At 41.2% G+C, this 14,880-nt stretch overlaps 1 protein-coding gene across 1 annotated transcript in view; it reads left to right on the top strand.

The window, feature by feature from the left end:
* CPM (carboxypeptidase M) overlaps positions 1-4,893 on the top strand; it is a 75,894-nt gene extending 71,001 nt beyond the window's left edge. Inside the window, exon 9 of the mRNA XM_040233427.1 lies at positions 1,806-4,893. Within this exon, the coding sequence (XP_040089361.1) occupies positions 1,806-2,048 (243 nt within the window). The 3' untranslated portion in view covers positions 2,049-4,893. The remainder of the gene's footprint in view (positions 1-1,805) is intronic.
* The last annotated feature ends 9,987 nt before the right edge of the window (positions 4,894-14,880 follow it).

The following is a 14,880-nucleotide window of genomic DNA, read 5'->3' as shown; positions in this document are numbered from 1 at the left end:
CCTAGAAAGAATCTAAAATACGTCTGGAATATGGAAAAGGAGACTCATCAGGAGAGAATAAAAAGTCAATGTCAGATCTGCATCTGTCAGAGGGAGTGGGTGAAGTGGCAACAGTGAACTCAAAATCATGTTTTCTCCCCAACTAGAAATTTTTAAAATAGAAGCCAAATCACATTTCTCATGATAAAAAATGGAAAAAACCCTATAGAAACAACCAACATAGTCAGAGTTCTTCCAAGGTTCGTGAAATACCAGTTTAACACCTATTCCATGAACCATAATTTCTACTATTAAAAAACTGACTGGGACACAAGTTCCTTGGAATTCATTACAAATAAAATTTGAGCCACAAAGTCTACCAGTATATTAAGTGACACATATTTTTGCAGCCTTCTCATAAGCAGACGAAGGTCAGTTTTTCAATCAATCCAAGTAAAATTTCAGATTTTAATTCTATTTAGATGAATGTTTCTGAGGCTTTTCTTCTGTAAGAATACATGGCCTAGTTTGAGGCTGAGTGGGTTTATGCAAATGAACTAAATGACTAAGTAGCTGATTTAGTAGGCTAGATTGTGCCTCTTCCTTTTTGATGTGGCTTCATGTAGAATGCAAGTTATATCTAGTTTGTTTCGTGGGTCTAATGCCAGCCACAGCATACATTCCATACAGAGCTATTCCTGAGAAGCTAGTCATTTATTCTATAGTAAAAACTGGCTTTGTAGTTACTTTGTCTTTAGGACATAAAAAAAAAGGCATAATTTTCAGTTCACAAAACTCTGTAGGATTAAAAACTCCCACTCCAGAAAGTGAGAATGAAATCGCTCAGTTGTGTCCGACTCTCTGCAACCCCGTGGACTGTAGCCCACCTGGCTTCTCCGTCCATGGGATTCTCCAGGCAAGAATACAGGAGTATTTCCTTCTCCAGGGCATCTTCCTGATCCAGGGGTTATCCTCAAAGTGCCCAGCACACTTGGAGTGAGGTACTCATCCTTTTCTTGAGTGTCTCTCCTCCTACTGAGGAGATAAACAGAACTGGAAAGACCCAACTCACTATGAATCTTTGCCTTAAAAAGGCCCTTTTTTTCCTGGGACATTTTCATTATATGAAAAAAAAAAAAGGGTTTTCCTTGTGGTGAATCTAAATTGTTTTTATGCAGTCCCATAAATAAGCCACATCTTGGATATATGTATAACAGATTCACTTTGCTGTACACCTGAAACTAAAAACTTGTAAATCAACTGTACTCTAATAAAATTTAAAGTTATAAATTGTTGATTTCCAATTAGTTAGACTAACGCAGCACAAATCAGCTTTAGTCTAGGACAAAAGGGAAAGGTAAGATTGTGAAAGCTGAGATGAATAACTAAATACAGGCTAGTGCTAGTTAGTGGTCATGTAAATGTTATTCCCCATTCTCTTCTCCCTCTACCATATATAATGAAAGCATTTCTCAGTAAATAACAGTCCATAGTTTAGCATTTGTTATTTTCCTGATCATTTCCTCCACCAAAAAGATAAATCTAGCTGAAGATTCAGATCCATGGACAAAACCAGGTAAAATCAAAGCTTTTTACGGAAGCAATAACATTTACACACACACACACACACACACACAGAGTACTCCATATCAGCAGGATAACTCATTCAGCGAGCAGGACTGACGCTGTTTCTATGCCTGGGGAGACCTGGCAGGTTGTTACGTGTGTTTCATAAAGGCTGCATTTTAGTGGGTATCAGTGTTTTCAGGGCTGGCACCACAAAACATCTGAAATCACTCAGATAACTGTTTCTTGTTTCCTCTCAGGTTACAGTGCCTGGACATGATCCACATCTCACAAAGGTGACTATTCCCCCCAAATCCCAGAACTTCAGTGCTCTTAAAAAGGATATTTTACTTCCATTCAGAGGGCAATTGGATCATATCTCAGAATCAAATCCTTTATGTCCCAGGATTCCTCTTTACAGTGAACTGCAAGGCCACTCAGCTGCAACAAAACCCAGTCTGTTCTTATTTTTAGTGACTCTTTTTCACATATTGTTCAAATAAAGCAAAATGTGAAACTCAACCCCCATCATCACCTGGTATCAGGGATTAATCATGCCAGGTTACTGCAACTCTTAACTCCCTCTGTGGGACCTTGATTGGATAAACTCCATGATCCTTCCCTAAGAAGAGAAATGTTTGTTTTCAAATCCTGCAACGAGCAATATACGGTGATAATGAAAGGAATGTTTTAGTCGTAATGTGGAAGATACCTGCCCATCAAGTACTGCTCACTTACTCTTAATCTTGAAGTGGTCTTAGAAATTTATAAGAAGTTAGACTTGAGAAGCTAAAAAAAGTTCCTGCAAGGGAAAAAAAAAGAACTAATTTTGTATACAGACAGCCATTTGAATATAAGCAATGAAGATGAATATTTATTACCTATTACATACCTGGGTCGGGAAGATCCCCTGGAGGAGGAAATGGCAATCCACTCCAGTATTCTTGCCTGAAAAATCCCATGAACAGAGGAGCTTGGCGGGGCTACAGGGCAAAGGGTTGCAGCGTGGGACACAGCTGAGTGAGCATATAGCATACTGCTAATACATGCAAGGCCTTGCCACATGTGCTCCATGTGAAGAGATGGTGCCATATATAATTTTCAGTACAGGAAGAAATGACATAGGACTGGGAATATTAAGTTCTGCCAATGTTCTAGGGAAATGTAAGAGAAAATAGGCAACCATGTCCCAGAAGCCCAAGAAAATACAGACCTGATGGAATGACAAATTTGTCTACAGAGCCCCCAAAATAATAGGTTAAGTAAGGGTCCCTGCCTTTCTGAAACCAGATGCCACAGTCCTCAGTTATGCTGATGACCCCCAAATGCCGGACTTCAGACTCAGGTCTGACTGCCCACTGGACACATCTACCTGGATGTGACCCATAGATGCCTCAAATTCATCATGTTGAAAAATTGTACATACTTTTCTCCCCAGAGCTGCTTTTCCTCCTGCATTCTCTGTCTCAGTTACTGACAGCACCGAACTAAAAACCTGGACGTCCCCCTAATACCTCCTCCTGCTCCTTCATCCCCTCTATTCAGTCAGTCCTTGACTTTCATTTACAATCACAAACAACAAAGATTGTTATCAAATAACAATATGAAAAGAATTTTAAAGGATTCAACTTATTATTATTCAAATTCAAATATGAAATCATTCCTTTCATATGTTATCAAATAGCAAAGATTTCAAATAACAATAACGATTGTTGTTTGTGTTGATTGATTCTACGTTCTCTTCACGGCTGCTAACCCCACCAGGTTTGGGCCATCATAACTCACCTGCACCACAACAGCTTTACTGCTCTCTCGCTTCCAGGCTTCTCCTCTTCAAATGCAACCTCCATGCAGCACTAGGGAAAGGGGTGTATTTAAAACAATCAGCAATCAATTGCATGTAGTTCCTACACACGTTACATGCCGTGTATGTTCCCTGTGTCTGGCAGTGCCATTCTGACCCATGACATTTTCTTTCCCACTCCACCTTTAAAACTCAGTTAAGGCTGTCTATTGGGTGCAGAGTTTCTGTTTAAGGTAAGGAACTTCTGAAAAGAGTGATGATGGGTGTACAACATTGTAAAGTATTTAATGCCATTGAATTATATACTCAAACTGGTTAAAATGGTAGGTTTTATGTATAAAGATAGTAACTATTACATATTAAAATAACGTTTCATAAGGTGCTTTGTGATAATGTATTCTACAAAGTGAAGGTTTCAAGGCATACATGCTATGTAAATTACATCTTTCTTACTTGCTGATGTGAAACTGCAACAGAAATAAAGACTAGTCTGTTAAGAGTAAACAAGTAAAACTTAAAAATCGATGATTCCCTTAAAAAAAAAAAAAAAAACCTCAGTTCGGGTTTCAGTTCCCTTGGGAAACCTTTGCTGCCCTTTGTCCCATTTCACTTCTGTTTCACTGTGCCGCACCCCACCCCCACCACGACCCGTTGATCTGAGGGCTCCCCAAATTACACAGGTTACTTCTGTTATGGGACTTACCACACTGTATTATGATCTTCTGCTTCCATAGCTGATTTTCTCTGGTAGAGTATGAGGTCTTTGAGACCAAGGTCTAGTTAATTTGTTTGGAAAATTTATTTATTCTCAAATCCTAGCACACGGTGAGAACTGAATAAATGAACTAAGTGCTCTAGCAAACTGCTATTCTTAAAACATTATATATACAAATTAGGTTAAAGGGGTCGGGCGGTTATCAAACAGAAAAATATAGCAACTGTGGCAAGCAGATTTCTGACTGCTGTGTATTCCTCTTGGAAAGTGAGTTGCTTTAGTTCTTATTTTAAATTGAAAGTTCTATACGATCTGGAAACAAAATATCTTTTCCTAGGGAATATAGAAAAATGAACATAGCATATTGTCTCACTGTAATAGGGAAAGTTGCTTATTGAGAAATTTGGTTCTTATTCTACACAGTGATAATACAGTTGATGCCTATTTTATGACTGATTTAGACTGGGTGGAAGGGGAGAAAATTTTGGTTCAAGAGAAAAAAGTTCACAGCACCTAAAGTAGGAATTTGGGGAGACAGTCTAACTTCATTACAGACTTTTACATTGTATCACTGGTAAGTAGGCATTGTACTGAATTGACCATAAATTGTTTTATCATACTTTAGCATATGAACTACTCCATAGCCTTTTATAGATGTTGCATAAGATGATTTTACAAGTTTTTGCAGTGACTTTCTTTTGTACTATAATTAAGAAAACATACAAATTGTCTAAGACAATAAAGTCTTATTGGGTAGGGGTCATGACTACCTCTGAATTCAGTAAAAATCAGAATATTTCTGATTCTCAATAAAGAATATTCCTATAAACAATGAGTGCTGCTTCTTTCCATTATGTTACTTTGAAAACACATACACCAGTGTACAAAGTCCACATACCAGAAAGAACTAATTGTCATCAAACAAAGCCTAGAAAAGACCAAATCTAATGACCTTTTATGAGGCAATGATATTGCAATAACTCTTCAAAGCCTAGATAGCCCTTCCAGGAGAGCTTATATGACATATATTCATCCAAATTAGTTTGTGCATGGGTCGGATAATGGATGAAAAGTATGCCTACTGACACAAAAAATCAAACACAAAAAATCAGACAAAAAAACATACTACATGCACAAAAAAATCTTTGGGAAATTCCCAATGCACATTAATGTAATAAAGGGTCTGAGCAATCATGCAGGAAAAAAGTAGATTCCTCCAACAAACTCAGCCATGGAACCTTTGCTTGAATAATTTAGGCTAGTGCCATCTCTTAGAACTGACTTATCCAGATTTCCAAACACATTTTGGGAAATGCTGATACAGGGAAGGGCCTTTTGTCCTAAATAATGTCATTGATTTCAAAGTGCTTGTGAAACACAGAAAAAGAATTTGCCTCTTCTAGGAATTGGAAAACTAATAGCCCTAACCCTCATTCCTTCATTGATGCAACCTCTTAACATTGATCTAGTCATAGGGCAGAGAAGTTGGACATAAGTGTCTATATGCCCCCTGAAACATGCTAAACAAATAATAGTTTAAATGAGACAAGACTGAGGAGGAACTAATTTATAGGTACCAATTTTTTTAAAGTGATAAGTGTCTCAATTTCAAAATAAATTGGGGACAGTTTTTCTATTTTCAGAAGGAAAGGAAAACGAAAGAGCTTCCCTGGTGGCTCAGCTGGTAAAGTGGCTGCCTGCAACATGGGAGACCTGGGTTCAATCCCTGGCTCGGGAAGATCCTCTGGAGAAGGAAATGGCAACCCACTCCAGTACTCTTGCCTGGAAAATTCCATGGATGGAGAAGCCTGGTAGGCTACAGTCCATGGGGTCACAAAGAGTCGGACACAACTGAGTGACTTCATTATATAGAAATGCCTTTAGCAGTTTCCTGGTATATCTTACCTAGACTTTGATACTTAAATTCTGGCTGCATCACAACCAAGGTGAGATCATAGTTACCCAACCAGGGATTGAACCCACACCCCTTGCAGTGAAAGTGTAGAGTCTTAAACACTGGACCCCCAGAAGTCCCTGGACTTTGATACTTAAATTTGCAGCTCCTTATAGCATTCTTTACTCCCATTACACCTTCCAAAGCAAAATACAATTTTTAAATACACTAAGTTTTAAAATAATAGACATAGAGGAAAAAAGTAAAAGAGGTAAATTCTAAAAAGGATTAGTCCAGGGGGCTTTTCTGGAGGCTCAGTGGTGGAGTCTGCCTGCCGATGCAGGGCTCCATCCCTGATTTGGGAAGATCCCACATGCTGTGGAGCAACCAAGGCTGTGTGCCACAACTATTGAGCCTGGGCTTTAGAGCCCAGGAGCCGAAACTACTGAAGCCTGCATGCCCTAGAGCCTGTGCTCCGCAACAAGAGAAGCCACTGCAATGAGAAGCAGCCTGAGCACTGCAACTAGAGAGCAGCACCCACTCACTGCAACTACAGAAATTCTGAGCACAGCAACGAAGATCCAGCACAGCCAAAAATAAATAACTAATGTATTAGTCCATATTTTGGGATGGTACTATGTTTTTGTTTTTCTGCCTTCATTTTTGAAATTTTCCACTTACTACTTTTGTAATGAAAGAAGTGTTAGTCACTCAGTCGTGTTCGACTCTTTGCAATCCCATGGACTGTAGCCCGCCAGGCTCCTCTGTCCATGGAATTCTCCAGGCAAGAATACTGGAGTGGATAGCCACTCCCTTCTCCAGGGGATCTTCCCCATCCAGGGATTGAACCCGGGTCTCCCACGTTGTAGGCAGATTCTTTACTTCTGAGCCACCAGGGAAAGAAATACGACTGATTTAAAGACTGGAACCTCAAATTTCAGAACACCAGCTTATGCAACTGCTACACATTCTTATATATTCATGGAGATTTCCAGAGCTTATATGAAAATAATAGTTGGTTTAACCTAGGTTAAATTTTTTCCTAATTGATCAAGTTAAGGATATGTTCTTCAACATGAAGGCACAGTATTATTATGTACAGTGTTTATCCCATGAAACCCTTAAGGGTGACTAGTGAAGGATTTATGTATAATAGAATTTGTATTATTTCTTTGCTTTCTAGTCCGGCAATCTGTCTTGTGGGAGTATTCTGTGCATACTGTTAGGAGTCTACATACCATTAGTGATGCCTTCTGAGAATGCCCAATGCAGTGCTTGCATCTGGTGGTTAAAGGAATTAGCTACAGAGATTTGGTCTTCTCACATGTCTCTTAGGAAAGAAAAATAAACGATTGTGAGAAAAGGTGAAAAAAGTATTAATACCGAGAGATGCTCTGTTTTTAACTGGGAAAGTTATTCTATTACACGTCTGACACTATATCAACTTTTTAAGATCACTATTTCATTAGAATGTTTCTCGTCATTTAAGTAATAATTTATTGCATGGACAATAACAACTGTCTTTTCCTCTTGTAAATTTGAGAAAGCTGCACAGCTGATTTCCCTGCCAAGCAATACCCTTTACTGAATGCCTACTGTGCACAGGATGCAGGACATGAGGCCCCTGGGGTTAGAAGACAACTCAAAATGATGCTATAATCTGCTGTGGAGAGAAGATACAAAGCAGCAAGGCAGTGAATGTAAATATGAGTAGAGTACTCAGGCAACACAGGTGAAAAAATGGGGGCGAGTTGAATTCAAATCAGTGGACTTGTGGTCATAATGGATGCAAGGAGGATATGATTAAAAGAAGTCCCTCCCACTGGCCAGACTCCATTCCAGGATTTGTGTATTTATTGTCTCTAATTCTAATTAAAAGATGCTTATTCCTTAGAAGGAAAGTTATGACCAACCTAGATAGCATATTCAAAAGCAGAGACATTACTTTGCCAACAAAGGTCCGTCTAGTCAAGGCTATGGTTTTTCCAGTGGTCATGTATGAATGTGAGAGTTGGACTGTGAAGAAAGCTGAGTGCCAAAGAATTGATGCTTTTGAACTGTGGTGTTGGAGAAGACTCTTGAGAGTCCCTTGGACTGCAAGGAGATTCAACCAGTCCATTCTAAAGGAGATCAGTCCTGGGTGTTCTTTGGAAAGAATGGTGCTAAAGCTGAAACTCCAGTACTTTGGCCACCTTGTGCGAAGAGTTGATTCATTGGAAAAGACTGTGATGCTGGGAGCGATTGGAGGCAGGAGGAGAAGGGGACGACCGAGGATGAGATGGCTGGATGGCATCACCGACTCAATGGACATGAGTTTGGGTGAACTCCGGGAGTTGGTGATGGACAGGGAGGCCTGGCATGCTGCAGTCCATGGGGTCGCAAAGGGTTAGACACGACTAAGCGACTGAAGTGAAGTGAATTCTAAGGCCACTAAGCAAGTAAGTACCAGATCTGCTATCTGAATTTAGCCTGTCCCGCCCCACTAGGATGAAAATGAAGTCATGAGAAACTCAGGAGGCAAATGAGCTTTGTTGCAGCAAGAAACCTGAGAGAGAGAGAGGTGAAAAGAAAGCTTTCAGAGAGCTCTGCAAGTCTAAGATGGCTGGGCAAACATCTGAGATAACGTCCAACAAGCAGGAAAATTATTGAAGGGTTTTTTTCAATATTTAAATCAGGGAAGTGACATGAAGATATCTGTAAATTATCTATAAATGAATTTTTTTTTAAATGTGGTAAGGTCAATCTAGGCAGATGTTACTGTGATCTTAGAGGAAGGCCTAGTACAGGATGTGGCCTGGGAAAGTGTGAACCAAAAATAAGCATATAAAAATACTGAAACTTAACTGAGAAATAAATGAAATCCACCTAACATGATAGTAGAAAAATCTTCTGAAAAGGTTGACATTTTGAAATTTGGAATATGAAAGATTATTTTCATAAGCTGACCTTATGTAGTTGGGTAAACATCTAAATAGTATTCTGAAGGCAGATCTGTAGGACTGAAACAAGGATAAAAGGGCAACATTGGGAACTCCCTGGTGGTCCAGTGTTTAAGACTCCCTGCTTTCACTGCCATGGACCCAGGTTCCATCCCCAGTGGAGGAACTAAGACTTTGTAAGCCATGCTGAGAGAGAGAGAAGGTAATATCTATCAATTTTTTAAAACAGGAATTTTTAAAGGAGAGTTTTAGAAGAGAATGGTAAGAATTCAAGGATGTTTTTGGATCACCACGCTCCTAAAAACAATCAATGATGGTGCTTTTATCCAAAATAATAATTTGTAACAATATTTTAATATATAGTTTCACATGCATTTCATACTAGTAAACTACTAACCACATGGGGACTCTCACAATTGCTTGTCACTTTACACTGCCCTTGTTCTATTTTCTGTTTCTCTTTGCTAGTTCCTGTTAATAGTTCATTATATAATTTGCCATTATATTAAACACTTCTGAGCAACTTCTAAATGTGCTGGTGCTTTCCAATATTTATCTTTTTAAAGCAGTATTTGTAAATGTCAAAAATTACCTATATTATTGAAAACCGGCTGTGTAATAGACAATATGGCCACAAACTTTTAAACCAGTTTTTAAACAAATTACTAAAATATAATTTTCGTAAATATTACTAAAAATAATTTTTTTAGTAAATCAAATCAAAAATTTAGTAAACTAAATCAAAAAACACAATTCAGAATCCAAATAACCAGAAAATGGAACTATCACTTTTCACAATACAATGAATATTTGCAGTTACTGTCATGAACCTACAGATCTAATCAGTAGCTTTAAAACATTTATTAAAAGTACTCACCTAGAGCCAGACATACTGGAGTGTGAAGTCAAGTGGGTCTTAGGAAGCATTACGATGAACAAAGCTAGTGGAGGTGACAGAATTTCAGCTGAGCTACTTAAAATCCTAAAAGATGATGCTGTTAAAGAGATGTACTCAATATGTCAGCAAATTTGGAAAACACAGCAGTGGCCACAGGACGGGTAAGTTTTCATTCCAATCCCACAGAAAGGCAATGCCAAAGAATGTTCAAACTACCATACAATTCATTTCACATGCTAGCAAAGTAATGCTCAAAATCCTTGACGCTAGGTTTCTACACTACGTGAACCAAGAACTTCCAGATACACAAGTTGGATTTAGAAAAGGCAGGGCAACCAGAGATCAAATTGCCAACATCCGCTGGATCACAGAAATAGCAAGGGAATTTCCCTCAAAATCTACTTCTGCTTCATTGACTATGTGAAAGGCTTTAACTGTGTGGGTCACAACACACTAGAAAATTCTTAAGAGATTGGAGTACCAGACCACCTTACTTGTCTCCTGAGAAATCTGTATGCAGGTCAAGAAGCAACAGTTAGAACTGGACATGGAATGGACTGGTTCAGAATTGGGAAAGGAATACAAAGCTGTATATTGTCACCCTGCTTATTTAACTTATATGCAGAGTACATCATGAGAAACGCTGGGCTGAAGGAAGCACAAGCTGGAATCAAGATTGCCAGGAGAAATATCAATAACCTCAGATATGCAGATGACACCACCTTAATGGAAGAAACCAAAGAGAAATTAAAGAGCCTCTTGATGGTGAAAGAGAGTGAAAAAGCTGGCTTAAAACAACAGTCAAAAAACAATGATCATGGCATTCAGTCCCATCACTTCATGGCAAATAGAAGGGTTGAAAAAGTGGAAACAGTGACAGAGTTTATTTTCTTGGGTTCTAAAGTCACTGCAGACGGTGACTGCAGCCATGAAATTAAGACATTTGCTCCTTGGAAGAAAACCTATGAAAAACCTAGATAGCTTATTAAAAAGCAGAGACATCAATTTCCCAACAAAGGTCTATAAGTAAACCAAAGCCATGGTTTTTCCTCTTCATACTGTTTGTGAGGTTCTCAAAGCAAGAATACTGAAGTGGTTTGCCATTCCCTTCTCCAGTGGACCACATTTTGTCAGGCCCTAACTAGCAGGGACATGCCCTTCAGATTGCCAATATCAATAACCTCAGATATGCAGATGACACCACCCTTATGGCAAAAAGTGAAGAGGAACTCAAAAGCCTCTTGATGAAAGTGAAAGAGGAGAGTGAGAAAGTTGGCTTAAAACTCAACATTCAGAAAACTAAGATCATGGCATCTAATCCCATCACTTCATGGCACATAGATGGGAAAACAGTGGAAACAGTGACTGACTTTATTTTGGGGGGCTCCAAAATCACTGCAGATGATAACTGCAATCATGAAATTAAAAGATGCTTACTCCTTGGAAGGAAAGTTATGACCAACCTAGACAGCATATTAAAAAGCAGAGACATTATACTTTCCTAACAAAGGTCCGTCTAGTAAAGGCTATGGTTTTTCCAGTAGTTATGGACTATAAAGAAAGCTGAGCACGGAAGAACTGAAGCTTTTGAACTGTAGAGACTCTTGAGTCCCTTGGACTGCAAGGAGATCCAACCAGTCCATCCTAAAGATCAGTCCTGAGTGTTCACTGGAAGGACTGATGTTGAAGCTGAAACTCCAATACTTTGGCCATCTGATGCGAAGATTTGACTCACTGGAAAGGACTCTGATGCTGGAAAAGATTGATGCTTGAAAGGAGAAGGCGATGACAGAGGATGAGATGGTTGGATGGCATCACTGACTCAATGGACATGAGTTTGGGTAAACTCTGGGAGTTGATGATGGACAGGGAGACCTGGAGTGCTGCAATCCATGGGGTCGCAAAGAGTCGGACATGACTGAGTGACTGAACTGAACCTTCAATACTTTGGCCACCTGATGCATAGAGCTAATTGAAAAGACCCTGATTCTGGGAAAAATCGAGGGCAAGAGAAGGGAGTGACAGGGGATGAAATGGTTAGATGGCATCACTGACTCAACGTACACGAGTTTGAGGAATCTCAAGGAGATAGTGATGGACAGAAAAGCCTGGAGTGCTGCATTTCATGGGGTCACAGAGTTGGATACAACTTAGCGGTTGAAGAACATGGTTTTTCCAGTAGTCATGTATGGATGTGAGAGTTGGACCATAAAGAAGGCTGAGCGCCAAAGAACTAATGCTTTCAAATTGTGGTGCTGGAGAACTCTTGAGAGCCCCATGGACAGCAAGATCAAACCAGTCAATCCTAAAGGAAATCAACCCTGAATTAGAGCCTTAGCGACTGAACAACAAAAAATAAAAAATCAGACTTACCAACTGAACAACAAAGTTAAAAACCTGAACTAAGTTACGCCAACAGCTAACCTTGGTTTGACTTGGGACCCACAATCTCCTGCTTTAAAGCCAGCTTCAAGATTCACGTCCCAGTGCTTAGACTCATTAAGTATCAACTCTTATTAAGCACCTGTATGTATATCCCAGTCAAGAAGACATTCTTGGCCTCATGGAATTTAGGTTCACAGACAACACAGAGAAGTCACATGCAATTACAACAGTGCCTTTCATGCTGACAAGTGACAGGGTAGCTAATCCTAGTCCCATCCATGCCCTAGCTACATCCCTTTCAGACTGTTCAGAATTACCACTTGTTGAGAAACTACTTAAGCCAGCCTGGCATATGGTAACAAAAGTGAACAAGACAGGGAGACAACAGCAATTTGTGGCCCTGCTAAATTGTGTCATTATTCTCAAGTTGGTCTTATTCCATGCCTTACAAGCTCCCAGCTGGGTCACGCTGCCCATTTATGTGTACTTCCATAGTGGGCAGGCATGGCCATTCTAAAAGCAGCAGCATATTTACACTAGTGCCTTTGATTACCCAAATAGATGATATTCAAATATAATTTTTAACAAAACTCATTATAATGGAGATGTGGCCAAAATAGCCACAGATAGGAAGACCCTGAGCTCACCTCCTCCCATAGGCACACCAAAATTACAACAGGGAAACTACTGATGAGAAAAGCTGGAAGACTAGCAGCAAATATCTTCAATCAAAGATACAGAAAAGGAACTGTAACAAGACATGTAAAAGGGCAGGCGATGCGATATAGCTAAAACTCATACCCCCAGGTGAATGACCCACAAAGGGGAGGATACTTAAAGTTGCAGAGGTTCTCCCATGGAGTGAGTGGTCCAAGCCCCACAATGGGCTCCCCAGCCCAGAGAATCCTGCACCAGGATGGGCCCTTAGAACATCTGGCTTTAAAGACCAATAGGGCTTACTTCTGGGAGAGCCAGAGGACTGTGGGAAACAGAGACCTCTTAAAGATGCACACAAGCTCTCACATACTCCAGGACTCAGGCCAGAAGCAGTAATTTGAAAGGAGCCTAAGTTAGATCCACCATCTGATCTTGGAGTTTCCTGGTGAGGCAGGAGGCAACTGCAGCTTGTCCTGGGGACACAGACACTGGCACAACTATCTTTGGGAGCTTGTTCTATCACATGAACACTGGTGTTGGCAAGTGCCATTTTGGAGGCCTCTCTCCAGCTTATTAGCTTCAGGATCCAGCTCCTCCCACCAGCCTGTTGGCATCAGTTTTGGGATGCCCAGGCCAAGCAACTAACCAGGTGGAGAAACAGTCCCACCAACAACAGGCCTGCTGCCTTATGATCCCAAGCCCATAGTCAACCCAGGACCTGGCTATCGCTACCAAAGGGCTCAGACCCTGGTTGGGTCCACCAATGGGCACTACTCACAGGACAAAGCTCACTCATCGGTGGGTAGAGCCAGGATCCTATGGGCACCACTCCACACACCAGCAGGACAAAACATCAACTCGGACCTCCAGGACCCTGGGCTAAAGACCTCAGGTGCTGGATCTACCTCCCAAGACACCCTGGGCCTTGGCCCTGCCCACCAGAAAGCAGACACCAGATCTAGGACTACTTCAACCCTGCACCCTACCGTATCAAGATCCAGCCCACCTACCAGTAGGCCTGTACCTGCCACAGGACCCCTTGGGCCCAAGCCTGCACAGCAGCAGGCTAAAACCAGCTCTGGGACGCCTTGGGACCCTCAGTCAGCTGGTCCAGGATACAGTCCCACCTACCAGCAGAACACTACCAGCTCTAGGACTTTCGGGGCCTTGCAGCCAGAGACCTGAGAACCCAGTTCTGGCCACCAGTGAGTTGGCATTAGCTCCAGCACTGTCTCCCTGCAAGACACCACCCGCCCCAGGAAGCCCCAATCCCACCCACCAGCAGGCAGACACCAACTCCAAGACACCTTGTAACCCTTAGCCAGCTGCCCACTCATTCACCAGTGAGCCAACACCACACCTCAGACCTGGCAGCCAGCTATGTCAGCAACTGGCCCCGCCCACAAGCAAGCCAACATTAGATCTGGGACACATTTACCCCTTCATTCCCCACAGCCCCCCTGGCCACTTCGCTCACCGCACTGGGGACTAGCTGGAGTCCAGGATCCCCTAAAGCTCCACAGCCGGCAGCCTTGTAATCCAGCCCCGCCCACCAGCAAATGGCAGCCTCTGCACAAGGCAAGGCCTGGAAACCAACCGGGCTTGGGCCAGCCACATCCATCAGACGGCCCACGGTAATCAGCCCACCCCAACAGAAGAGTTCAGGCACAAATAGGGGGCGCCTCTATGGCATACAGCCCTAGTCACCAAGCAACGATCACAATGATGTTCCGTACCTGAGACAAAGTGCTGTGGGTCAACAGAGCAAAATGTTAAGAAAGTTTTAACAAAGCATGATAAAATATAAAGAGGAGCCAGAGACGAAGAATATAATACCTGAAATAAAAAATACACTAGAAGGAATCAATAGCAGATTAGACAATACAGAGGAATGGATCCACAAGCTAGAAGACAGCAGTGGGACTCACTGGAGCTGAACGTAAAAAGAGCAAGCAAACAAAAATAAATGAGGACATCAGTGTTCACAGCAGCATTATTACAAATAGCCAAGGTATGGAAGCAACCCAGGTGTCCATCAACAAA

The sequence above is a fragment of the Oryx dammah genome, unplaced genomic scaffold, assembly GCF_014754425.2.
Source record: "Oryx dammah isolate SB20612 unplaced genomic scaffold, SCBI_Odam_1.1 HiC_scaffold_29, whole genome shotgun sequence".
Lineage (NCBI taxonomy): Eukaryota > Metazoa > Chordata > Mammalia > Artiodactyla > Bovidae > Oryx > Oryx dammah.
This window is presented reverse-complemented; position numbering and strand designations above follow the sequence as displayed.